The 25,833-nt window shown below is 37.4% G+C and overlaps 2 protein-coding genes across 2 annotated transcripts; both read right to left on the bottom strand.

Moving 5' to 3' along the window:
- Positions 1-4,883: 4,883 nt before the first annotated feature.
- Positions 4,884-11,747, bottom strand: LOC131321129 (monocopper oxidase-like protein SKU5). The gene is made up of 9 exons (XM_058352139.1): positions 11,574-11,747; positions 11,353-11,462; positions 9,201-9,471; positions 7,984-8,113; positions 7,473-7,836; positions 6,615-6,983; positions 6,061-6,139; positions 5,805-5,982; positions 4,884-5,194 (listed from the first exon to the last, which is right to left on the bottom strand). The coding sequence occupies exons 1-9, from the start codon at positions 11,727-11,729 to the stop codon at positions 4,884-4,886; spliced, it is 1,968 nt and encodes a 655-aa protein (XP_058208122.1). The 5' UTR covers positions 11,730-11,747.
- Positions 11,748-20,662: 8,915 nt separating this feature from the next.
- LOC131319001 (ras-related protein RABC2a-like) lies at positions 20,663-25,337 on the bottom strand. The gene is made up of 6 exons (XM_058349088.1): positions 24,839-25,337; positions 23,331-23,399; positions 22,958-23,023; positions 22,023-22,144; positions 21,634-21,762; positions 20,663-21,109 (listed from the first exon to the last, which is right to left on the bottom strand). The coding sequence occupies exons 1-6, from the start codon at positions 25,017-25,019 to the stop codon at positions 20,996-20,998; spliced, it is 681 nt and encodes a 226-aa protein (XP_058205071.1). The 5' UTR covers positions 25,020-25,337; the 3' UTR covers positions 20,663-20,995.
- Between the last annotated feature and the right edge of the window lie 496 nt (positions 25,338-25,833).

Here is a 25,833-nt window from a genome sequence, read left to right as displayed (position 1 = left end):
AGAAGCTGAGGTGATGATGTTGGGGTAGGAGGCCCCCGAGGACTTTACTTCACTCATTGTGGATGCTGCTGGAGAATATAAGAACTAGACTTTCCTGCCAAGTGTGACGTGCCATGGGTCTGATTCTGAGTCTGAGTCTGAGTCTGAATCCGAGTCGTTCGAGTCTTCCCTGTCCTCCGAGTCTGTTGTAGAGTTAGAGTCGGTGACTTTTGGCCCTGCTCCTCGTGGTCTGTATTTCGAATTTAAGTCCACTAGTGTGTTTGGCACCCCCAAGGCCTCATTTGCTGATAAAATAAAGAAGCTGATTTCACTTATTTCTCTAACTTTAAAATAAATTGTATTGACCCTGATGATGAGAGGATTGATTTTGATGGGGATGTCCCTAAAGAAATTCGATCTCTAATTGAAAAGGAAGATGAAAGGCATGATCAGCCTATAAAAAAGGAAGTAATTTCAATAAACTTGAGAGATGAGGTGAATTCCCGGATGGTTCAGATCGGTTCTGTGCTCCAGAAGAGCACCAAGCGCATATTGATTTGCTCAAAAAATTTGAAGATGTCTTCACATGGCCAAATGGTGACATGCCCGGAATCGATCCTGAAATAGTAGAACACCGGATTCCCCTTTACCCCGATGCAAAACCAGTAAAGCAAAAGCTAAGACGAATGAGGCCTGATTGGGTGCTGAAAATAAAAGAAGATGTCATTAAACAGATTAATGCAGGATTCCTAAGGGTAACAGAATACCCTCAATGGGTCGCAAACATTGTGCCTGTTGTAGACACCTCCCAAACGGGGTATCGCCATACATATGATCATCTTTGATTGAATTCCATTTCATAGACCAAGATTGTGGATATTCCCATGGCTAGGAATATCTCCACACGATAGCGATCATCATTAAAATAGAGTTGCCACCTAATTTATAAAAACTAGGAAAAACAGATAGAGATTCTGGGTACGAGAGCTAAAAGTACAATAAGAGAAAGGTGTTAGGCACCACTCTTTGCCCAGTCGTGAGACTGACCTGTAATTATTTGACATAGGATGTATGTTTGTTTAATTCTAAACACATAAACTGAATTTAGCCTTTAAACAGTTAATGGTGAATCAATACAGCAATGAAAGCATGCAAACAAATACGCATGAAAACAACAGGCTATCCCAGAGAATAGATCCCACGGCCGGAGAATAGATATCACGTCCGAGGGATCCTTATGGATTAATGTACCGACCGTGGGAACGATGTCCCGGCCGATGTTCTTCCTCACACCAGAATACAAACAGTTTAATAGAAAATCAAATAATTAAAGCATGCTATGAATTAAAAATACAAACAGATCACAGGCCCCTGGGCCTTACCACCTTGATCACTCAGTAGCTTTGATTGCTTCGGATTAAGGATGATAGACTGATTTGCTCGGAACCCTAGGGTTAGAGTTTGTACTTCGGGGTTTGATTACTCGGAGTGCAGCTGCCTTCGGGATTTTAGGGCTTTTGAAGAGGAGGTATAAGAGAGTATTTTTGCAGAGTATTATGGCTAGAGAGGGTGAATTATCATATTAATTTCAAAACCCTAAGGCCTCTTTATATAGGCAATGGATGACTCACTCTGGCCAATCAAATGACGTGAATCAATAAGGTAGTTTAGGGGAGTTGACTTCAACAACAAAAATTCATCGTTACAATCAACATCTACAATTCTACGGCCACCCTTGTTTTGGATCCGACTAACGTAAGCCTATAGGAGATGGGATAATTCACACAAAAAGACAAAACAGTTAGAACTTGTAACCACGACCGGCACCAGGATAAGCCCAACAAGTCATAAATATTTATATTGACACTTTGACGAAAACATGGCATAAATGATGGTAATGGTTTGTTGGTAAGTACTAAGTAGCGTGTATATTCACGAGCCCGCGATTTGAATCTCTTGCCCAGCAACGAGAATTTAAAAAATTAATGTGGCCCAATTAGAAAATACTAGCTTGCAATTAATTGTTAATTCTAACTCTTTCCATCTCTGTCTAGGATTATGTTCTTTTTCAATCTCTCTCCCATAAGGTCAAGGGTTCAATACTCATTGCTAGCAACCCACTTTACTTTCTTCTTTTTTAAACTCCTGTCATGGTCTAAGGCTTTAACTTTTTTAATATTTAGCCTAAGATTTTATTTGGGTGATCGAATTTTATTGGCATACTTTCTTACTTTTTATCTTTCGGTCAAATATTCGTATTATTTGCATTGATCTTAATTGGAATAATTCAAACAAATACAAAAAAATTAAGATCATATTTCAAAACATAAAACTTAATATTTTTACTTTTTGCATATATCTTTCTTTGAATATTTAAAATGAACAAGTTAAATATCAATAAAGAAAACATAAGTTATGTTACAATATGCAGCACTTCGACATTATATTCTGTCTATAAAATATTTCTGTCTTTTCTGGGTTTTTTTTTAAGATTCCTCTTATTTGTTGGATTTATCATTTATCTCAACAAGAGGAGTACAAAAAGTAAAAAAATAATACACCCAAAAGGAAGAAAAAAAAAAAGGTCACTAAAGAAAATAACTTTTATTTTGTCCTTAATGTTGTTCTATCTAAATCTTTTTAAAACTTTGGTTCATATTTTTATATATTTCTTGTTCCTTTCATCAAGATCCATAATTAATTTCAAAAATGATGATGAAAAGTTTAAAAAAATTTACTCCCTCCGTCCCCTTATTATAGTCCAGTATTCCATTTTGGGTTGTCCCTTAATAAATGTTCATTTGATAAAGTTAGTGGGTAAAAGATGGTACATTGTCTATTTTGTCCTTAAAAGTAGATTCCATTTTGAAAAGTTAGTGAGTAAAAAGTGTAATGATGATGGGTAAGTAGGGAAAGTGGAGGAAAAAGTTGATGTGAAAGGTATAACGATGATATTTTTTTAATAAGTTGGAGTTACGAAGTAGGACATTTAAAAAGAGACGGATGGAGTACAAAATACCATAATCAGAATTGCATTTTGATTTTGAATTTTTAATGTAATTCAAGGTAAAAGCACAATATATATAACCTTATTTTTCTTTTTACTTTTTTACTTTTTTTTTATGAATAAATATTAAGTGAGCAACCAAGCGTGAGGTCGGGCTTGGGCAACCCAAATGTCGGAGCCGGCACTGCTTGGAACTCCAATACAGCTTTCACACTTATAAATGCATTTCAACAAATATCTACAAGTGTTATACCAACTCGATGCATGGGGAAAAAAATTTATTTGTGCAGGCTCGACACTTTGAAGTGGGAACTACGCAAACGTGTGATTGAGAGATGAGTTAGGTCACCATATAAAAATGTCACTAGGGATAGAGGTTTGTTTGGGAGGCACAAATACATTTGCATAGAGTATGTATTAATTAATTGATTGATTGATTGATGATGAATTTTTTGCAAATATTAATGCTATTTTTTGCTATTATACAAAGCCCAATGGTATTTAGTTTTAAAAAATTTAAAATTTATTGAAGCTAACCTCTTTCCCCTTGGTTATCCTTATCATGGTCATCCAAATTAAAAATCCTACCTTCTATTCTTCTAATATGGAAAGGGAGCACACTAGTTTGGTGTCCTCCAAAATTGAGAGCATGTATACTTATTGATCCCCAAAACTAACCCTATACAGTTCAATTAGAACAGACATGATATGAATAATTGCACATGGGTAAAATTGACAATCCGCCAACTTCTACTACACTCCATGTTCAGCCAAACTCCCATTCACCCATTCAGTTTCCTCGATCTTCCTCCAAAACTTTGTAACCATCTTTCAAGCATATTTATGTACACATCTTCTTGGGTCACAACCAGCTTCTTCAATTGCATCTGAAACAGCATCCCACCAACAACAGTGTTACACCGACAAATGTCTGAATTCGATCGACTCTGTATAAACTGTTATCATGCATGGTACTTTGTATAAACTATTATCATAGTATGAATAGAAATTTTCTATGGGGTTCTACGAATTAGAAAGGCAAAGTTCATTATTACCATATTATAAATGATCAAACAATAAGCCGGAAGCTATATTGTGCATATTTTATCAACATTCGACTTGCACATGAATCACGTGTACTGTGCGACCTCTAGTTATCTTTTATGGCGGAAGAGGTAGATACCTCTATTAAAGAAGGTGGCGAAATAGATATAACAAAGACATATACCTGAACTCTCTTACTCAAGCTTATGGGGTCAGAAATTTTTTTTTTCTACAACAAAATTAAAATTTTATTTATAATGGCATTAATACAAAGAAACGACCCTAAAAAAATTCATGCTATAAAGAATAGATAATGAGTTTAAGTTTGGAAAAAACAAAGTAGCATAGCTTTTCGTCTGTTTTTTTTTTTCTTCTCAAATTATACTATACACTTAAAAGTACCATTGTCACATCATTTTAGATAGTCATTCTACAAAAGTAGCAATAAATATAATGCAATATCATAAAATAAGTTTAAATTTGAAGTTTAGAGCAGATAGGTTATATACACCACTCTTTCAATAAGATAGTAATTTCAACCACATGAAACCTAAGTCCTCCAATCATGACTCAATCCATCATTTGTCTTCAATACTCACATGCAAGCTTCATCCTGCATTTCATAGTTGATGAATCTTCAAAACTCTACCAAAAACGATGCAGATGGCCAAGAGGAAATTAGCCCTACTGATAAGAAAAAGAATCACGGTTAGAAAGAACTACCAAATGTACCATCATGTTATATGTCTCGAGATACGTGCATTTTTATTTTTTGAGCACAATGTATGTCCGGGAGTGCATTGGGATTGAGAAATAAGAACTTTTGAAACAAAGAATGGGTACTTTTTGATCCTCACCATGTCATATTTCTTGCAGCCGGTGCACTAGACGGCACCGGTACTCGAATTGGCGGTTGATTTTGAGGTGGAGGCGATGTATTTGGAAGTGGAGATGCCCTGGGTGGGGTCAGCGGAGGTGCACCTGGTGGAGGCAGTGCATGGGGTGGAGGCGTTGGATTTGGAGATGGTGGTCCACTGGGATTTTGAAGTGGTGGTGCACCATATGGAGGCGGTGAATTTGGAGGTTGCAGTGCACCTGGCGGAGGTGATGGATTAAGAGGTGGCGATGCCTCGATTGGAGGCAATGGAGGATCAATCTTTTTTCCTGTAATTAATTTATTCTCAGTAGACATACACAAAATCAATAGGGAGAGTAGATGTTACTCTAGAATGATGTGAAAAAGCTTTGGACCTCTTAAGACCTAGTATAAAATTTAGCATTTATACTACATTGTCACATAAGCAACTAGGCTAGCTCAGTTGGTCAGGACTCTTACATCTCATTAGGAGGTCAGGAGTTTGAGTCTCCCCACCTGCGTGTGGGTATTGTTCTCTTAGAGGATTTTTCCTTCCTTTCTTTGTTTATATCCTATAATGGCCTTATTTATTGTATTGGTTGAGTTGTTGGACTTTGTTATCTCGTGAACTCTTTCAATTAATGTCGTGTTTCGGGTTTATATTATGTACTTTATACCTGATGTAAAATAATGTCTTCTATCGATTGACAAAAAAAAATATATATACAACACCATCACATCATTCTAGTTACACACACATATGTGTGTGTGAACTCTATAAGAATTATTTACCGTTTGTAACTCATTTACCAAGAAAAATCTTCAACAACAAGCTTTGTGGATTTCCAAATGTAGAATTGTTCAAAAGAAGAATAACTAAATATGGAAATACATACTGAAATTGTAATTAATACTGACCACAAAAGAGTATGTTATGAGGGGGTGGTCGCTCTTTGGTTGGGTCAGGATCGGCATCATATACTCTTACATATATCTCTTGGCCTAAATACCAATTTTTCAAATGTTGTGATCTCAAGTTCCACATTCCTGGATTGTCAAGGTACACATAAACTGCAGTCCAACCACCTGGGTACACCTGATCACATTTATATAAACCAATTTAACCTAGCTAGTGATAAAACACATATAAACATGACCAAGTGTGTGTGTTTACCTGAACAGTAGAGCGGACGACAGGGTCATAAAGATTATATATGGAACGCAATTTAGGTCTCCATTCCCCATCACGAAACCTATTAAGTATATACAGGTCAACTTGAACACCACGTTGCATTTGGATCTTCAATTTTTCTAGTAATAGAAAGCGAAATGAATTTACTTTGTAAAACTTTTTTATGATCCGAATCACTTTACAACCAAATGTTTCTACGATATCCATACACTTAGTAGTAGACTCCACGAGAATGTGTGGTTGTAAAGTGGTCTTGTCTTCTTATTTTGCTCTTTTGAAAAGTATGAAAACATTGACCCCTGTTTTTGGAAACTATTTCTAATTCGCACTCTAGAAATATGTTCACCAAAAACTCATGCTATATTTAAAAACACATAAAATAAAATAAAATCGGGTATTTTGACTGCACTGTGCATCCAACATCATCGTGTTTTATGCCACTGTAGTATAAATATGTTCCTTTTTATGCTTTTTCAAATAAAAAAATGTTATTGTCCAGCTAGGCCTCAGGTTAAAAATGAATTAATGGAACTTACCCAACAACATAGAAACCGAATCCATCCAAATGCCAAGAGTCCATCACATCCAAACCATTCCTGAACACAATCTCCAGCCACTCCCTGTGGATCCCGGTGACAACAAAAGTCCCGTTGACGCCCACCGGATTGCTAAAATTCACCGGGAATTCGTCAATTTGGTACACGCCAGATCCATTGGGGGAGTAGTCAGCCAATTTGAGTGGTGTGGCCGGAGTAAGATAAGAAACATTGTTGACGGTGTAACGTAGAGCGCCGTTAATTTGAGCCGTGGATCCTTGTAGAATGAAGGTTTGTGATGGTTTCACGTTTGATACGTTGAATGTTCCTTGTGGGTTGGGCCTTGCAGCCCCGGCAGTCAAGTTCCACCTATGCGTAGATAGAGGAAAATATTGATCATTTGATGATTTTTGAAGTAGGAGTTTGTGTATTGTGAGGATTTAGCTCTTTATTTTCCGCTGAGAAAATTACAATGAATTAAATTTAGTTAACCATCATATTTGTTTCGACAACCCATTACTCCCTCTGTCGTTCAAATTTAGTTACCCACCATATTTGTTTCGACAACTCAGGTTGTTGACTTGGGAATGATACAAAATGGTAGTTATTAAGTTGGAATATAGTTTGATTTGACTTCAACAACAAAAATTCATTGTTACGGTACCGTATATCTGTAGTTTTTTTTTTTTTCTTTTTTTTCTGGAGTAAACAAAAGCAATAGAGGAATTTCTAAAAATCTCAAAAACTATTTCCTGTAAAAAATAAATAAGGATAGGAGGAAATAACTACTCCTACTTTTCTTTTCAAAAAAATAACAACCAAATTTTGAGTTCTAAAATAGCAACAAAGCCTAATTACCTGATGGATTTAGCTTGATGGACCGAGAACGCCATATCGAATGGGTCGGGCCCTTTAGGTAGTGGCCCATTAGGAGGTGTGGTAGAGTCATCATAATGTAACACCCCAATAGCCTTAAAAGTCCTATCATCATCACCGGCATTAAACATTTTAGGGCTTGCAACCATATAATAATCAGCTGCATTTTGATCAGCCGTAACCAGCACAGAGTAAGACTGGCCGACGTGCACATCGAGAGACTCAATTGTTATCTTGTTGGTGTATGATCCTTCAGTTTCAACCACCACCATCTGATGGTTTTGAATCCTAAAATTGATGCTCCATGTTGTTCCCACATTCGATATCCTAAATCGATACGTCTTTCCTGCGTGAAGAATTTTTTTCTCGAGTAAATCCATATATTGTCATTTATTTGGGAAAAAAATAAAATTGGGTCTTGTTTTTTGATTTTGTTTTGGAAGCCTTTTTTGTTTTTTTGTTTTGAAAAGTCCGGAAGCCTTTGTTCGGTTACCTTGTGTGACAGTGAAGGATTCATGGGCTTTAGTACTGGGGTTCTTGTATGGGCCCCTCCCGTTCATAAGCATCCCATCAGGAGGCCCGTCATAGGCCCAGAAAGTGGTATTTAACTGGGATCTGACATCCTGTTAATTTTCCAAACAAGCAAAGCACAGTGTCAAGTAAGAAATCAAAAATGCTATGGGAACCGACCAAGTGTGCACATACTAGCAGGCGGGTCCCATTCTGGGTCTCGCGGATAATCCCATCTGTTCCATAATTGTAAAATTATTAAACAGTTCGGATTATTCATGCAGGATTCAGAGTGGACTCCGCTTGCTAGTTTGTGCATTGTATGTGCAAGTACACTTGATCGTTTCCATTGATGGGTTCGGAGGAAATTGAAGTTAGTTTATGGTATGTTTGCAAATTGGATTTGTGACAATGATTAGTAAAATAAACATTAAAAGTAAGAAATAACGACTCTTCTTATAGTTTGTGACCCGAGATTTTCTGTGCCGAAAAATGGTGTGCTCCTGTGTCGAGTGTATTTTAGGCCGTTGGATCACACAAATTTTTTTTAAAAAAAACTCACAATTTAACGGCCCAAATACACTCGGCACAAGGGCACACCATTTTTTGGCACAAAGCATCTCAGACCATAGTTTGTAAGAATTTTTTCAAAAATACCCCAATCCTCAGTGTTATTTCCAAAATTATATTTTATCCTTCTCTCCCTCTCTATTTCATAATCGACACCATTACTTTCATCCTCTATCACCATTGGCCAATCTCTGCCAACCATGCACCATGGCCGCATGAGACAAAATAACCTGGCAGCTGCAACCATAAAATACACATTGCTCAGCATACCTGCTGGCAAGGGCTGCAAACGAGCCGAGCCGAGTTTCAACATGTTCGGGCTCGGCTCGCCTTAATTTACCTTGGCTAGAGCTCGGCTCGATAAGTATTTACAGAGCTCGAGCTCGGCTCGTTCGGCTCGTTTATGAAACAAATATATATAAATATAAATATGTAAAAAATATATATATAATATAATTGAGCTCGCGAGCCAATTCGAGCCGAGTTTCGACTAGCTCGAGCTCGGCTCGTTTACGAAACGAGCTCAGGACTCGAGCTCGAGCTCGTTCGTTTGTGTCTCGAACCGAGCCGAGTCGAGCCGTTGTCGAGCCGAGCTCCGAGCCGCTCGGATCGTTTGCAGCCCTTGCATACCTTAAAATCACGTTGGTACCAATCACCGATGAGAAGGTCAAACTCGGCTTCGGGCTTAGAGAAGGGTACTTTGATGACTTCACGATTGTTAACTCGAATCGGACCAAAACCGCCTCCGGCCTTGTGGAAATTGATGGAGGGAAAGTAGAAGAAGCTGCCAATTTGGTCTTTGATTTGGAACACATAAGTCCAATTCTTGCCGGGCATGATCGGGCAGTTGGTTCCGGACACCCCATCTTGCCATGAGTTTAGCCTTTGTTGTATTCCATTCCTGCACCAATATGGAAGAGTAGTTCATTTAAATTTTTAACTATGGTAAATGTTTTCACTCTCCTTGGCCATCCGTCGATCAGACTTCAAGATGCAAAAAGAAAAAAACCGAAGAGATAAAAGGGCAATATTAAAAATTCAAGAGCACAAGGATAAACAACAGAGGGTGCGAATATGAATGAGGAGTACTGCTTAGTATTACCTAAGCAATAAAATAAATTATTGTCATTATTTGGAGGGAAAACGATAGGGAGAAGTAGTGGCGCTTGTTTCAATTTTGAAGTGTAATAGTATCACTGTCAAGTCCTTAAACAAAAGTGGGACATGAGGATTGTAAGCACAACTTCGGCCATAACTTTAAAACACTAACTCCAGACATAATTGTAACCAGAATCGTTCAATGCACATAGTCGGTCGCGGATACAATTCTTTCCGGACTGAAGTTGTGTGCGTAGCATTGCTCAAATCGTATGTGTATGCATAAAGTTATGCTTATGCAACCAATGACTTATGCAATATGAATTTGTATTTCAAAGGGAATTTTTTTGCAGTCAATAACTCATCCGTATCCTTTCTTAAAACACTATCGATTTCGCTTTAGTAGATTTTGTTTTTCCCTTTTGGATACTGTCTCATCTTTACACTGTCCGCTTAATGTTAATTTGCCTAATATTACTTCTATTACGTAATTACACGATTAACTTTCCATTTCCAACTAAGTCAACATAAGCAGATTATAATTTAGGGCTGCAAACGAGCCGAGCCGATCGAGCTTTGTTGGACTCAAGCTCGGCTCGTTTACTAAACGAGCCAAAAACTTGAGTTCGAACTCGGCTCGAGCCCTTAACGAGCCGAGTTTAGTCATTTATTAAATGAGCCTCTTTAATTGACCTGAGCCTTCCTTGGCAAGACAAGCTTTTGTCAAACGAGCTCGGCTCGTTTGACAAACAAACTGAAAACTCGAGCTTGGCTCATTTGCCGCCCTAATTATAAATTTCCTTTGTACTTGGGTAAATAGATTATAAATCTCCGATGGACCAAAAAAAGAAAAATAAGCAGATTATTCAAATCTCTACGTATTATGATCCAAGCTAATTAAAGTTAGGGTCACATGCTAAAGTGGGAGTGTGCGAAAAATTATTTTGAAATTTTTTTAGATTCTAGCTTCTATTATATATATATATATATATATATATATATATATATATATATATATAATTGATTTTATAATCTACAGATTCTGAGAATTAAAAAAAAGAAAGAAATTCTCAAACTTTCAAATATGGGTTTAGGTACCTTTTGGAATTTTGCAACACAAATTCTCAAAAAATGAATGAAATTCTCATAAGCTAGCTCGCTGCTGCAACAAATAGGTTTCTCAACTTTTACTAAAATCCAAAATCTAAAATCTGCAACAAAATCTGAAATTAACGTTTAAAATCTGCATTCACATCTGTTGCAAACACACCCAAAGTAAGGTTCACAAAATATCATTAAATTATTATATGTGTGTGTACACGCGCGCGCGTGCGTTTGTGTATGTCAAAAAAAGTTTGTACAGAGATTATTGTATTGGAAGTTGTATTTAAATTCCACTTTTATAAAAGATAAAATTCATGGTCTAGTCGAAGTGCGCTAAATTGGTTCAAACACCAATGATAAAAAAAAATAACAAGAATTATAATAATTTGCCTATTATTTAGCATATTAAGGTGCACTTTTGCCAACAAAGGGTAAATATCCATGAAATAAAAGGATGAATGTATTTCTGTATATATACAAGTTTGAAAACCGCTCTCCATTTTTTAATCAAGATATGAAGAGGACCGAAATGAAATACTTATAGAGAGAGAGAGAGAGAGAGAGAGAGAGAGAGTCGAACCATGTTAGGAGTAAGGGCTCATCCATGTCGTTGAAGACATTGACATGAACATTATCATTCGTTGTTGCGTTTATAAGGGGTCCGGGGAACATCCCATTAATTGTAATAACCTGTCAATTCCATTACAACAACACCACATATTCTCGTGCAAAAAACACAAGCACTTAAAGAGGAAAATACTCAATTAAACACAAAATAAAGTACTACAAATTAATTCGTACCGGTTGATCGACAGACACCGGTCTGATGTTCATATCAATCATCACGTGCCAATTTAGAAATATCTCTGCACTTTCGGCCGCATGAATAAAGTGTATTGCTAGAATTTTCAGGCCAAATATCAGCCCCCTGCGGTTGGCCGAGGTGTAGCTCGCCATTTCTATTGCAATCTCTCTCTCTCTCTCCCCCTGTCTTTCTCTCTCTACTTTTGGGGTAGCGTTGGTTTAAAAAGGGTCAACTAAAGTGATATTATTGTAGTAATATTTTAGGTTTGTTCACATTGGAAGCAGTATTCGATTTTCAAAAAGCATAAAAGCTTTGAGTACGTCGATTCAGTTAATCCACGTACAATTGGGAAAATCAAAGCTCGTTTTGGTTGTTTTTGACCGGTGAATTAATCTTGGGAAGTTTAATTTGTATCTTTACAAGATTAATTGTTTACTTTCTAGAATCTACTACTTATATATATATATATATCTTTCCTAATTCAATTGTAGTCGTCCTATGAAGAATGGACAGAGGAGCCGATGAGCACATGTTATTGCAGCAATATTGCTCTACTCACGTTTTATTTTTAGTAGAATAGAATAATTATGGTACGTAGTTTTTTTCCTTAAAAACTTTAAAATTAGTACTACATGAGTTCGTCCGCCCAACGAATTTTGAATATTCTGTCACTTGCCCAATCAAACATTTTGAGGAAATAATGTTATTTTCAGCTGTACATTTGTTTATTTTAAAATTCTGAAACTGGATAGGATGCAAAAGAGTGTGGAAAATTATCTTAGTGCTTGGATTGGTAGATTGAAAATACACATTGATAGTAATTTTTTTGGTAGTATTTGCACAATTTGTATTCTCAAAATTATTAATATAGTCTTTCATATGTTATCAATTTTCATAAATGTTCGCTCATCCAATTTTGAAAAGTTGTGTCTGTCCCTGTGTCTTGTAATATTGATATATAAAACTATAGTAGAGGATTTCTTTTTAACCATACCACTTATTTCATTCTCTCATTCCAACTGTTGTCCATGAGAATCAATGTTGATTTTTCGGTCGATAGTACTATGTTGAGTTACGAAAAACACACTTCTTTCGTCCTGATTTATTTGTCTAATTTGGAGAAATAAGTTGTTTAAGTGAACGTAGCCTAAGTTTTCGGACAAATAAGCCGAAGTGGCTTATTGGCTTATTGAATAAAGACGGAAAAAAATTGGCTTATTGGCTTATTTTTTGTCTTTATTCAAAAAAAATTAGGTTTTGATCGAAATTTTTTACTTTTTAGATTCCTCTCATCATGACGAAGCAATAATTCCCAAAAAATTAACGAGAAACTAACAAATGCAAAAAAAAAAAATTGAATGAGGACAAAAATAAGCCACTTTGACTTATTTGTCCGAACACCTTAGAGTTCCAACTTTTCAAGACACATCTTTGACTAGTGATTCAACTATAATTTAAAAGTGGAGGAGCAAAAAGAGGAATTTTATTAGTAGAACTTATCAAGTTTTCAAAATAGATAAACATTTTGATACACGCACAAATCAAAAATTAGACAAACAAATTGAGGAACTTTTGGTTGGTGTTGTACAGTGACATGTTGTGCACCTCCGAGCCATCCGATCGTGAATCTGAAGGCTCAGATCTCATCTTGGCAACCAACGATTGAGAGTCGTTCATTACCAAGATAAGATCCGAGCCATCGAATGCACAATTCGACGGCTTAGAGGTGCACAGAATAGTGCTGCACAGCATCATCCCCAATTGCAAATTGAGACAAATAGAGTAAAATATCCCTCTTGCACGTTCTAAAAAACAGGGAGAGAGTCGCCGATAGCTGAATGTGGTGGCCCAAGGTTTTTTTAGATGGTGAAAAAGGAATTTTATTAACCTTTGAAATAGTTACAAAGATTAATAGGACAAGAAAAAAACGAAAGTCCAATCCGAGACCCAAACCCTTGATTGGCAAGATACCAACCAAGGCAACACCTAAAGGGGACAAAGCCCCAACACCTTGTGGCAGCCAAAGGTTGGCATGAAGGCGGACATAGTCACCTAAATTATCTGCAATTGATTTTGAGCTCTGTCTAACTCTTCTAACCTCGTGTCATCTCCTTGAACAAGTGTTTTCTAAGGGTCTGTTTGATAAAACTGAAAACTGGAACTGAATGCTGAAAAATTAAATACTGAAAGCTGACTGCTGAATTTTTTAAGCTGAAAAGCTGTTTGGTAAACATATTAAGTACTGAATTAAAAAAAGATAAATTAAGTTTAGTTCCGATTCTCTCTTAATTTACTAATGGTCACAATGTATTTATTATAATGGTGGAATGGTGATTGTGGTGGTGGTGGTGGTGATGGAGTGGTGGCCGCAGTGGTGGTGGTGGCGTTGGTGTCACACCTCAAAATGAGAAGTGACCGGCCATGAACCACAAGACCAACTCATGGAACACGCAGCCTAATATAAAATAAGTCGTTGAACAATAAATATTTTTTTGTTATTAAATAAATCCCAATCATAAGTATGGGACACAAATATCTCAAGAACCATACAATCTCAAATGCATGTATATTAGAATAAAGTTCTGAAACAGCGATCAAAATAATTTACTATGTCAATATAAATTTGGCATACAGGTGAACAACAAAATAATCAATTAATCTAATTAACGATTCATCTGAAATAAGTCTCAATGGCGATCACAATCCAATCTCCAATAACAATGGGGAACCACAACCAAAATCAATAGTACCAAGTGCCAGTGAACAAATATCTCAAAATTGGATCCAATATCAAAACTTAGAGTCACCACGAGTAGGCAGCCCGTAGAACTTTTCCCTAAGAATGATCCGGTCAATAACAACCGTTGAGCATTAAGGTCACCGGCCTAATCCGAATTCTTCCCTAATGGCCAGAGTCACCCGCACACAGAGGATTAATTTTCCTGGACTTCCAAAATATGTTCCCATCAATATCCACAAAGTTCTCACCAAAAAATTATTCAATCAACAAATGGTTTCACCAATCCGCATGCCAATTTCAAGAACCAAATAAAACAAATAAATGTTTCCAATTTCAATCATTAATTTTCTAAAACAATAATTTAAGGGATACGGGGAAGTTCGCAAATATGTAACATGCTTAACCACTCACCTGGATCCGAGGATAATGCAATCAATCGCACAAAAGAGACTAGCCTGTACCAAAGTACAACATGCAAAATAACTAACTAGTTCAGATATAAACTAAGTAAACTAGGAAATAACATTTACTATTAAAATACTCAATGCTAGCCTAATTTACCAACTCATCAGTAGCCAACAAAATCTCCTCCGAGAATAATCCCAATTGAGTAAAACCATACCCAAACTATCGAAAAGCACAACCCTCCAAACTTCCAATACTAATCATAAAATACAATTGCCAAATGATATGCGACCCTTGCTCACACCTCAAGGAAAATCACAGTTATAAACCTCGTGACATCAAACTCACACACGCACACCACCGTGCACAAATCTTGACACTTGGTCCCACACCCACATCACACAAATCACCTCCACTCCTCATATATCAATGGCATTAAAAGAAAATAATCGGTGCCAAAAGAATGGGAACCCATATAACCTCTCAGTAACTCCACTTTTATATACCACCAAATAAAAGTCTAACTTTACTCCAACCCATGTAACGAATGGAAAGAGAAACAGGAATAAAGGGGACAAGAATCGCTTACCCGATTGATCACCAATGAACCGAATCCTTGACTACGTCTCTCTCTCTCTCTCTCTCTCTCTCTCTCTCTCTCTCTCTCTCTCTCTCTCTCTCTACCGTTCCTCCAAGACCCAGAACCCTAGCTTATATTTCTACGTACAGGTATATATGTAAAACCCACGTTCTCTCCTAAATTATAGCTAATTAGTTAATTAGAATTAGATAGAATGTAAGACAATTTATAAAATTACCATCCGGTACCACTATTTAATCCAAAATCAATCTCATACTCCAAAGATTACAATCGTGACAACAATACTCATAGTGCTCACAAAATAATTAATTAGGACTCAACCAATATACCCAATTAATAAATGGCAACATAATTAATTAAATAAATAAAAATTCTAGGCCGTAACAGTTGGAGTGGTGGCGATAGTGGTGTAATGGTGGTGGTGAGTGATGGTGATGTAACGGTGGCAGTGAGTGGTGGTGGTGGTGGTGGTGGTGGTGGTGGTGTAATGGTGGTGGTGGCAGTGGAGTGATGGTACAATGGTGACAGTGAATGGTGTTGGTGGAGTGATAGTTGTGCAATAGTGGCATTGTAGTGGTGGCGGCGGCGACGGTGTGATAGTGGTGGTGGCAGTGTGGTGATGGAGTGATAGGGGGTGGTGGCAGTGTGGTGATGGTGGTGGTGGTGATGGAGTGATAGGGGGTGGTGGTGGTGATGGAGTGATAGGGGAGTGGTGGTGGTGGTGGTGGTGGTGGAGGAGTGGTAGTGAAAATGGTGGTGGTGGTGGTGGTGGAGGAGTGGTGGAGATGGTGATGGTGGCAAAGTGGTGGTGGTGATTAAATGCAAGTACACAAAAATTCAGCCAGAATTAAGTAGCTCAAAGCTACTTATTTTTTTTCAACTTGTTAGCCTACATGTTAAGTAGCACGTAAGGGCTGTTTGATAAAACTGAAAACTGAAAAATTAAGTATTAAAAGCTGAATAGTGAAATTTTTAAGCTGAAAAGCTGTTTGATAAACACATTAAGTACTGAATTAAAAAAATGATGAATTAATTTTGTTCCAATTCTCTTTTAATTTACTAACACTCATAATATACTTATGGTAATGGTGGAGGAATGGTGGTGGTGGTGGAGTGGTAGAGGTGGTGGCGGCGATGGTAGTGGTGGTGGCGATGGTAGTTGTAACGCCCCGATTTCTCAAGGGATTTCGGGAACATTAACCCTAAAATACACTGAATTTTACAAACTATTAAACCATTATTTATCCTTATACAAAAATTACAATTTCAAAATAATACAAAAATTTATGTACATTTGTTTAATAAAAGCAACTCCAGAGTGACTCTAGTTTTGACACGAATTACAAGCAACGTTGGCCCAGACTCCATTCCAGGGGTCCCACCTGTATCAACTGCTCCACTATGGAATCCTGCACACTCTGACAAATTGAACGCCAAAGCAAACGATTTGCCAGGATACAAACGTATCCTGAGTGATAATTCACTAAGTAGAAATCCTAAAACCCAATACCACAATATGTAGATCAACAATATAATAATTCATAATACACCGAAGGTACAAAATAATAACACATCGTCTTTTTTTTACTATCCATCATCTTACATGTAATCTAAGGATTCTCTCCGCGAGATTCTTTCCTCCCACATCCACTAACTACAATCGTCTCATGGGTCCACCATTCCTCTTGCTTGTCCTGCACCAGGGTCCTAGGTGAGCGCATCTAAGTTATGTACCGAGTATGTTCTCACTTAAGACCATAACAGGAGGATCGAGTCATCCCATGACGTATCGTACATTAGGGTCGGACATCCACTACCCCACGCTAACTATAACCGTCTCTTGGGACCCATTCTCTTTCTCCAAGAGAAACTTCCCATGATGTATCATACGTTAACGTCTCACTAACTATAACCATCTTATGGGACCCATTCTCTTCCTCGAAAAGAAACTTCCCATGACGTATCATACGTTAGCGTCACAACACCGGGCCCTTCAGGTAACCCATTTTAACACAGGGCCCCATAGGTTACCATTGCCATCACCATGACTCAAATCACAATCCACACAATCACACTTTCAACACTTTATCAATTTCCATTTACTTAACATCGTCTACATGAGTCACTACTCGTAACCACCCAGGGAACCTATTTGTCCAATCTACAGCCACAACAAAATATCACACGGTTCAACATTTTAACTAAAAGTACTAACAACACATAACCATGTGATAAAATTAATCATGTCATAGAATTTATCATGCGAGTAACAAAATAATATTCAGTCAAACAATTAATTACTACACTTAAAATTAAGTCTATTTCTCTCATTTAGAAATTTTATAAAACATTTTTACTATTTAAACATTTTCTTTAACTCTTATACTATTTATAGATTTTACAAACTAATTTTTTTTATAATAAATACTTATTGCAAAATTTAGTATTTACTAACTATATTAAATATTAATATGAGATTTTTATAACAACAAAATTATGAGAGGCTATTCTAGTTAATATTTATTAAAGTTAAAGATTAACTAATATATAATCTAAAATATTTCTTGTTTACAATCTAAATAAATTTTTACTAGTAAAATATTCTTGTAAATATTTCATAAACATTTATCTACCCCAATAATTTATTAAACACGTAAACGTTCACTCAATACAAATCAATAATGCATCATCAATAATAATTTCACAATCAAACACTTGTTAAACGATCATAAATTTTCACAGGGTATAACACTAATCATTCTAGCACAACCAGACTAAATTTTAATATAAATAGGGCTAAAAATAAATTGACAATTTAACAGCAGGTCATCATCTTCAATAAACTTTAAATCTAAGTAACTCCGTTAAAATGCAGATAAAGGTTTCGGGTTTCCGGAAAACTACCTCAAACGCGATTCTAAGTCCGGATAAGTGTTGTACGGAGTCCGTAGATCGCCATGGTGGTTTTGAAATATCGAGGCAGCGTCCGGCGGCACTCCGACAAGGCTCGCATCGGCGGTGTACTCACGAAACTCATGGTGTGCACACACCTACGACCGCAACTCTCTCTCTCTCTCTCTCTCTCTCTCTCTCTCTTTCTCTCTATTCTAGAGTCAACAATAGAATTGGGAGTAAAATAATATACTGGTGTTCAATTTTTGAATTTATGTGGGTATGTATAATGAGAGAGAATAAGGTAGTGAGAATGTGAGAGGATAAATGTAGAAGTGGTGGAATGAGGAATGAGAGTGATACTGATAATGATAAAAAGATAAGGGACAAGTGTCACATTTGGGGGGGGTTTCAATTCTAATGTATATGGACGCATGTATGTACATGGTGAGAATGTATCTGGACGCTTTTATGTATAGAATGAGAAAGAGAAGTGGAGAGTGTAGGGAGGTATTCCCGAACAGGTGCAAAATGAGCCCGAGCATGGTCAACAAAGGGTCAACGCACTGTGGACCAGTGATATGAGAAGTCAATGGTCCAGAGAGGTTGTACGATTCTCGGTGCAATAACACGAGACGTTATTAGGACCAAATACAAGGAAAATGACATGAGATGCCATTGTTCATAGAAACTTGTTCGGCAAGAGAGAGCCGAACAGGAGGAGAGTTCCTTACAAAGGATATGGTTCAAATTGTTTCCTTAGGACCAGTAACACGTGAGGTAATTGGTCCAGGCCATCTGTTCGGCCATGGGATGGCCGAACAGAGAGAGAAGTACTATTTGAGGGAACATTCTGGAAGGTTCCAGAATAGTCATGTCCCATAAAGGGATAAAGATCCCAAGAATATAGGATCTGGGAAAGATACCCAACGAATATGGGATGTTCGGCTCTTAAAGGAAAAGAATCCTAAAAGGACTCTTTTCATAAACTCATAAAGAAAACGAGACTCCTTGATATCCTGGGTTTCCTATACGAGTTAGGAATCCTATGGTAACATGGACGCTTGGACAGCAAGCATCCGTAAATCTATAAATATGAGGTAAACCTAGAGGTGAGAGATACGCAATACACTGCATTCTATTTGCTTTCCTACTAATAATTAGGGTTTGATCACTAGTACGAAATACTAACAAAGGCATCGGAGGGCCTTTGCCACGAGAGGCAAATGTGCACTCACTCCTTGTCTGTTTTGCAGGATAAGGATTTCTTTGACAAATTAGGGTTACGTTCAAGAGGCACGTGAAGCCGCTGCATTCCAGTGCTGTTCAAAGCACTACTTGAATTTGTCCACCTACAGAAAGTTAGTTTGAATAGAGTTCTACTTAGGATTTAGATAGGAAAGATAAAAGATGAATATGAATCACTGATTTTCTGTATATCTAAAGTTTAAATACATATCTTATACAATAATGCAAATAATATCAATTGTACACATAATAATATATTTTAATTATTCAATCTAATTAATTATTGAATTAGGAATTTAAAAATATAAAAAAAAATTGGGTCAAAAATCCGGGTCGTTATAGTAGTGGTGGTGGTGGTGGTAGAGTGGTATGTGGGAGTGGTGGTGGTGGTATAGTGATGGTAGTGGTGGTGGTTGTTGTGGTGGATTGGTGGTGGTGGTGGTGGTGGTGGTTGTCATGGTGGTGGAGCTGGTGGTGGTGGTGGTGGTGGTGGAGTTGTGGGGGTGGTGGTGGTGGTTGTCGTGGTGGTATGATAGTTGAATGCAAGTACAAAAAATTTCAACCACAATTAAGCTACTTAATTTTTTTTAACTTTTTAGCCTATATTTTAAGTTGTACTTAATTTGTTAAGCAATGTAAAATGTAGTTATCTGTTATCAAACCTATTGAATCACTTATTACTTAATTGATTCAGTTTAAAGTGCTGAATTTAAGTTATCAAACAAGCCCTTAATTTGTTAAGCAATGCATAATGTCATTATCAAACCCACTGAATCACTTATTACTTAATTGATTCAGTTTTAAGTACTGAATTTAAGTTATCAAACAAGCCTAAATGCATCTCAATTTCGATTACCTCATCTAATTCTAAATTTCCCCCATTATGAAGTTCCACAAGCAAAGCATATTCCGTCTTACCAAAAAAGCACAATACCCTTAACAAAATCCTTCTCCAATTGACAAAATCCGAAGGCAAACAGATTCTCCAATTGTTTGGGACTTGTAAGGCTCGATTGGTTTTGACTTTGGATAAAGTTATACAAGATCCCTTCCGATACAACCCTTCCCAAATTGCCAAAAAACAGGGCAAATGCCAGAGTTTACCATATAAATATAGCTTATGGAAAAGAGGAAAAAGTTCATCCATATGCCATATGAACAAGCAAGCAAAACAAAGGGCAAATGAAAAGAACAACCCATTTTCTTTTATGAAGCACGACCTATATATGTATGCATATATCACGTATCTGAGTTTATATATTTACAAAACATGTGTACAAAACCATATCTCCCATTATCGAAACATCCAGAATTCTAACACCAGTTTGATCACAACGAATGAAAGAACTATATCTCTGTATATAAGCTACAATGGAAATTACATTGTCATTAACCCTATTCTCTGTTCCAACAAGATTGAGATCGCATCATCGTCTACACCGTCTGATAACAAGTTGTGTTTCCATCGCTCCATCAAGTTTGGTGATTTGAACTGAAGGTTGTTACCTTCATTTGGGAGTTATTACTTCCACTTAATTAGAGCAACAATTCCCACCGGCTGCCTCATGGCACACTCGCTTCTGCGCCAATAATTGCCTCTTTACAACTACAGATCCCTTCTCAACTAAACTCGGGGTCTCGAGTATCTGCAAACCAAATTTTGGTCAGAGCATGTAGAAATACCAAATCCAAATTCTAACACAGAATATAAATTAACTAGGTTAATTCTTGATCTCAATTTACAATCACAACTCCCAAATGGAAGTGCCCCCCTGACACTGTGACAGTAGCTTTGTGACAGAAAGATGAATCTACCAGGAAAACAATGATGGGTTACTATGGCTTATTCACGGCATCATCTACTTTGAAAGAGATCACACGAGTCCATTCATAAACTGCAAGCAGGCGGCCTACCAAAAACTAACATTGCCAAGGAAATAAACATGTGTCCCTGATACTTAAGCTGAAAAGTTTTCACCAAGGCGAACTCTTTATTTTCTTCAATCATTTTGCTATCTTGCAAACTAGATGCTAGTGGTACAAATTTTCCCTAGTTTGTTATGGGGGGACAGAAATTTACTGTTTTATAGATAAGCATTACATTGGAAATTTGAATCTACTAAAACATGCAGAGGTGTACCATGAAAAGCATGCCTTCTAAACATTATACCTTTACATTGAGCTCCTTAAAACATTGTGGCACTTTTTCTCTGGTTTTAGCGCTGCATTCAAAAAACAAGCACTTGTGCTCCTGTGCAAGAGCCATCCCCTCTTCTGTACTTACAGCCCTTTCACCTCCCTGAAAAAAAGCGCATATTATCAAAATCCTCGTCTCCTTGACAAGAGCATAAGAAGAAATGTATCAATCCTATTAAAACCACATTTGATATCGATTTTTTTAAGTGTATAAATAAATAAGTGATCTAAATTTTGAGAACAATGACTCTATTACGTGCATAACATTCGGAAATATCCATGCATGAGGAGCATGTGCACGTTAGAAAGCATGTGTATGTAAGGCGCAAAACAAATATGCAAAGGGTAGACCGTAAAACTTACCTTATCAACTTTATTGCCAACTAGTATCTTTATACAGTCTTGATTCGTGGAGTAGAGCTCTACTTCCTTTGCCCATATTTCTGACAAGTTTGTAAAAGTTTCTCTCCGTGTCACATCATAAACTAAAATGAAAAGAAAAAGAGAAAACATTAGAAGCAGGAAATACAACAAAAAGTTGTCAGCCATTAAAATTATTTAAATTAATCGGAATGGCAAGAAGCACAAGACCAGAGCAGAAAGTTCAAATTTACATGTGGCGTTTTGAAGTAGTAGTTAATTTGTTTTCCACTTTTAACAGACAAAAGTGCAAAATGGGGAAAGAAGACAAAACAACACATTTGGTTAAAACGTATGATTATAACATTTACAAAAAGAGTCGACATTGTGTCATGCAAGAGGGAAATTCATAAGAATAGATAACAGTGTCAAAACATAAAATAAGTCAGCGAGTAGTTAGACATCACCAACGGCCTGGGGTAAGAAAACAGAAATTAGAAGAACCGCAATGAATATAAGGTTTGGAGGACCTAATAAATTCGTTTTCAACTTAACACGTCATACAATTCTGTACCCAAAAAAAAAATATATACATATAACACATTCATCTCTTAAGACTCTTTCCTTTTTGATATGCAGAAAGAGAGAGAGAGAGAGAGAGAGAGAGAGAGAGAGAGAGAGAGAGAGAATACATCTCCTAGCTTACACATGCTTCCCTAGGTTTCCGAAACAAGAACATGCAGGAAGAACATAATATATTCCCCAGCCAAAACTTGGTCTCAATATACAAGATGCAACAAGTACACAACAAAACACGAAACGAAGACAATACTATAAAATGAGGAACACTGGATAAACAACAAAAAAGCACCAGGAATGCCACAAACAGTACATCATTATCAAAGTCAAAGGAAAATTATGGATTTCAAATAGCATACCAAGAATCATTCCATGTGCACCTCTATAGTAAGAGCTTATCAATGTTCCAAACCTCTCTTGTCCAGCTGCAGTAAAGTACAAATCTTAATAACCCATTAAATTCAAATTGCTCAATATTCATTCACGAACACTAATCAAAGATGTGGTCAAGTAACAGAGAATATAGATAACAACATAAAAATCCTGATTGAAGACTTCAAGAGAGCACCACTGTTGTTTTTTTATTTCAAGAGGAAAACTTGCCTTTAAGGGTAGTGTCAAATCTAAGAGGAGGAAAAACCAAGAAAAGGTTAAATACATGTACGGTGAGGAGATATTACTGCTATCCGAGAAAAATATAGCCCCGGTAATGAACCATATATGTTGGATTACCTGTGTCCCAAATGGTGAGTTTCAGTCTTTTCCCACCAACGGTTAGCACCTTGATCTTAAAATCCACACCTGGAAATCACCCAAAAAACAACTCTAAGCTCGATTTTATTATACGAACCTAAATAAAGAATGAGTGAATCACATCAAAAGAAAAGCAAGGCTCATATTTTTGTTCTTCTTTTGAAGGGTATGTTCGTATAGCCATTTATAAGAGTTTTCATTCAAATGCCTCCCATGAAAACGACGTCAGAAAACAAGCAAAAACTACATTTCTTATCTATAATTCCAAAAACTGCTAAACATCTAGTGGCCACAGGATCAAAATTTGCTCGCAGAGTATGATCACTTCCAAGACTGTTGTTATCATGGACAAGCAAGAACAACAGAAAGCCAAATACCAGCAGACATATAATATCTTGATGTAACTATGCGAGATACCAGCATAATTACTCCACTTATCTCTCAGCCTTCTTCAGCCAAAAATAAACCGAAAAATTTGACACAAAAAGAGTTTTCCATCCGATGTTTCAGTTGAAACAAAACAACAATCAACGAAAATCAAGCGAACCTAATTATCTAAAATTATACCGAAAACCCTTTCAGAAGCTTGCTTCTATAATGAAGTTGGCTAAATGGAATTGCCTCAAGTCTCAGAGTATGATTCTAAAAAAAGACAATTCAAAGAACACGAGGTTGACAACCTAACGATGCCACCAATGATTCTCCGCAAATGTATTTATTAATTAGATGCAAAAGTATCAGCAATAAACAAATGCCCAAAAGCAATCGCAGGCATTAGGCTAATTTCCATAGCCAACCTAGAAACAGAGAAAGAAAATCTTTCCCCTGGTAAATAACCCCAAATTGGTAATCAACCCCACCATGTCATATTATTTACCAAAAAACTACGAGCGTATGAATTTGCAGCTGAACCCAAAAATAATTCAGAGCTATTGTTAGATTTTCTCCCGTATCGCTCACCTAAACCACCCAAGTTTGGTTTATATTACTTAGAGGTTACTCCACCTGTTACCAATTGGTTTTAGGTTGGAATCCTCCAAGAAATCTAACATGAGCGATGTGGGATGGAGTCCAACACTCCCTCTCACATGCTAGCCCGGATGCAAATGGAGGTACAGAGTGATGAGGCTGAGTCCGACACTACATCTAACAGCAATGGTCTATACGCACAAAAATTGGTGCTCAGATTCATTCAGGAGGCGGTCCTACGCCGCTAGCTCGAATCTGAACCACCTATTACTTTATCTATGCAACTTTCTTCGCAATTTTAAGTCCACTGTCTTTACACCTTTTTATCTAGCAAAAGTAGTTTTAAATCAAGAACTCCATGCATGTTATGCAAGAACCGACCATACAGACATCGATTTTCTCAAAAGGCGAAAGAAACTCAATACATACATCCATATGCGCATATAACAATAGATATATGTATACATGTGTAGAACTATTTACACACGCGCGCGCGCAGAGAGAGAGAGAAACAGTACCAATGGTGGGGGAGAGATCTTGAAGGTCCCTAGTGGAGTTGGAGATGAAGCTGAGGAGAAGACTGCTCTTACCAACACCTGAATCACCTATCAGTAAAATCTTGAAAGAGTAATCATACCCATTACCGTTGTTGCTCCCTCCTCCTTGTTTTCCCAAATTTCTTGATGAACCCATTACCATATCATCAAAAGTCACTCATTTATACGTACATATACATCATCTCAAACACAAGAAACGGTGATGATACCTCTTCTTCTACAGAGAGAGAGAGAGAGAGAGAGAGAGAGAGAGAGAGAAATTGGGAAGATGAGAGTGGGGACTCAGGTGGGTATGGGCTTGGGGGGTTTTGGACATCCGTCTTGTGCTTCATTATGACGGTTATATATCTCTCTTGCTCCACGCGCCTTCACTACAATTTCCCAAATCTTTTACTCCAGTAGTATGACATGACTCCTGAGTTGGGCCCCATTTGATGAAAACACTTCGGGGACTGGGGGACCAGCAGGGTCGGCAGGGTTATCGTACCGTTTCATACCGGCCGGTATCTTTCGGTACTTACCGTTTTGGGAGAAACCGGTATAAGATAGGTGCGATTCCGTTCCAGCGAACTTTCCAGCCAATACCGGCGGTGCCGGGCGATAACGGAAAGTTTCCTGCCGGTTCAGTGATTCGCGGCGGTATGGATCGACCAGTGGGGGAAAAAAATGAAGAACTAGAAAGAAGAAGATCGGAGCTATAAAAAAGAAGATTTCCGGTTGTACGCGATCTGCTGTTCACGCATCTGCAACCTCGATCTGCTGTTCACGCCTCTTCAATCTGTGAACGGAGCTAGAATGAGGGCTGCTTTCCCCCCCCCCTGACACCCCACCCCCCGGCCCCACACCCCATTTCCCATATTACCCCCTCCCCTCCCCCCATTTTACTTCTCCTGCCCCTCTCTCCTCCCATTTACTTTTTTTTTTTCTCTCTTCTTCTCCTGCTTCCCCCTTCCGTC

Source organism: Rhododendron vialii, chromosome 3a (assembly GCF_030253575.1).
Source record: "Rhododendron vialii isolate Sample 1 chromosome 3a, ASM3025357v1".
Lineage (NCBI taxonomy): Eukaryota > Viridiplantae > Streptophyta > Magnoliopsida > Ericales > Ericaceae > Rhododendron > Rhododendron vialii.
Note: the sequence above shows the minus strand (reverse complement) of the source record. Positions and strands in the feature narration are given on the sequence as shown.

What these genes read in the sequence shown, in the direction of transcription:
- LOC131319001 (XM_058349088.1), bottom strand. Translation starts at nt 25,019, where the DNA reads ATGGTAATGGGTTCATCAAGAAATTTGGGAAAACAAGGAGGAGGGAGC. An exon ending in ACTCACCATTTGGGACACAG is followed by an intron (nt 23,024 to 23,330) that starts GTAATCCAACAT and finishes ACTTTACTGCAG; the next exon opens with CTGGACAAGAGAGGTTTGGA. An exon ending in TTAAGGAGCTCAATGTAAAG is followed by an intron (nt 21,110 to 21,633) that starts GTATAATGTTTA and finishes TTTGGTTTGCAG; the next exon opens with ATACTCGAGACCCCGAGTTT.
- LOC131321129 (XM_058352139.1), bottom strand. Translation starts at nt 11,729, where the DNA reads ATGGCGAGCTACACCTCGGCCAACCGCAGGGGGCTGATATTTGGCCTG. An exon ending in CGGTGTCTGTCGATCAACCG is followed by an intron (nt 11,463 to 11,573) that starts GTACGAATTAAT and finishes TGGAATTGACAG; the next exon opens with GTTATTACAATTAATGGGAT. An exon ending in GGTACCAACGTGATTTTAAG is followed by an intron (nt 8,114 to 9,200) that starts GTATGCAAGGGC and finishes GAAAATTAACAG; the next exon opens with GATGTCAGATCCCAGTTAAA.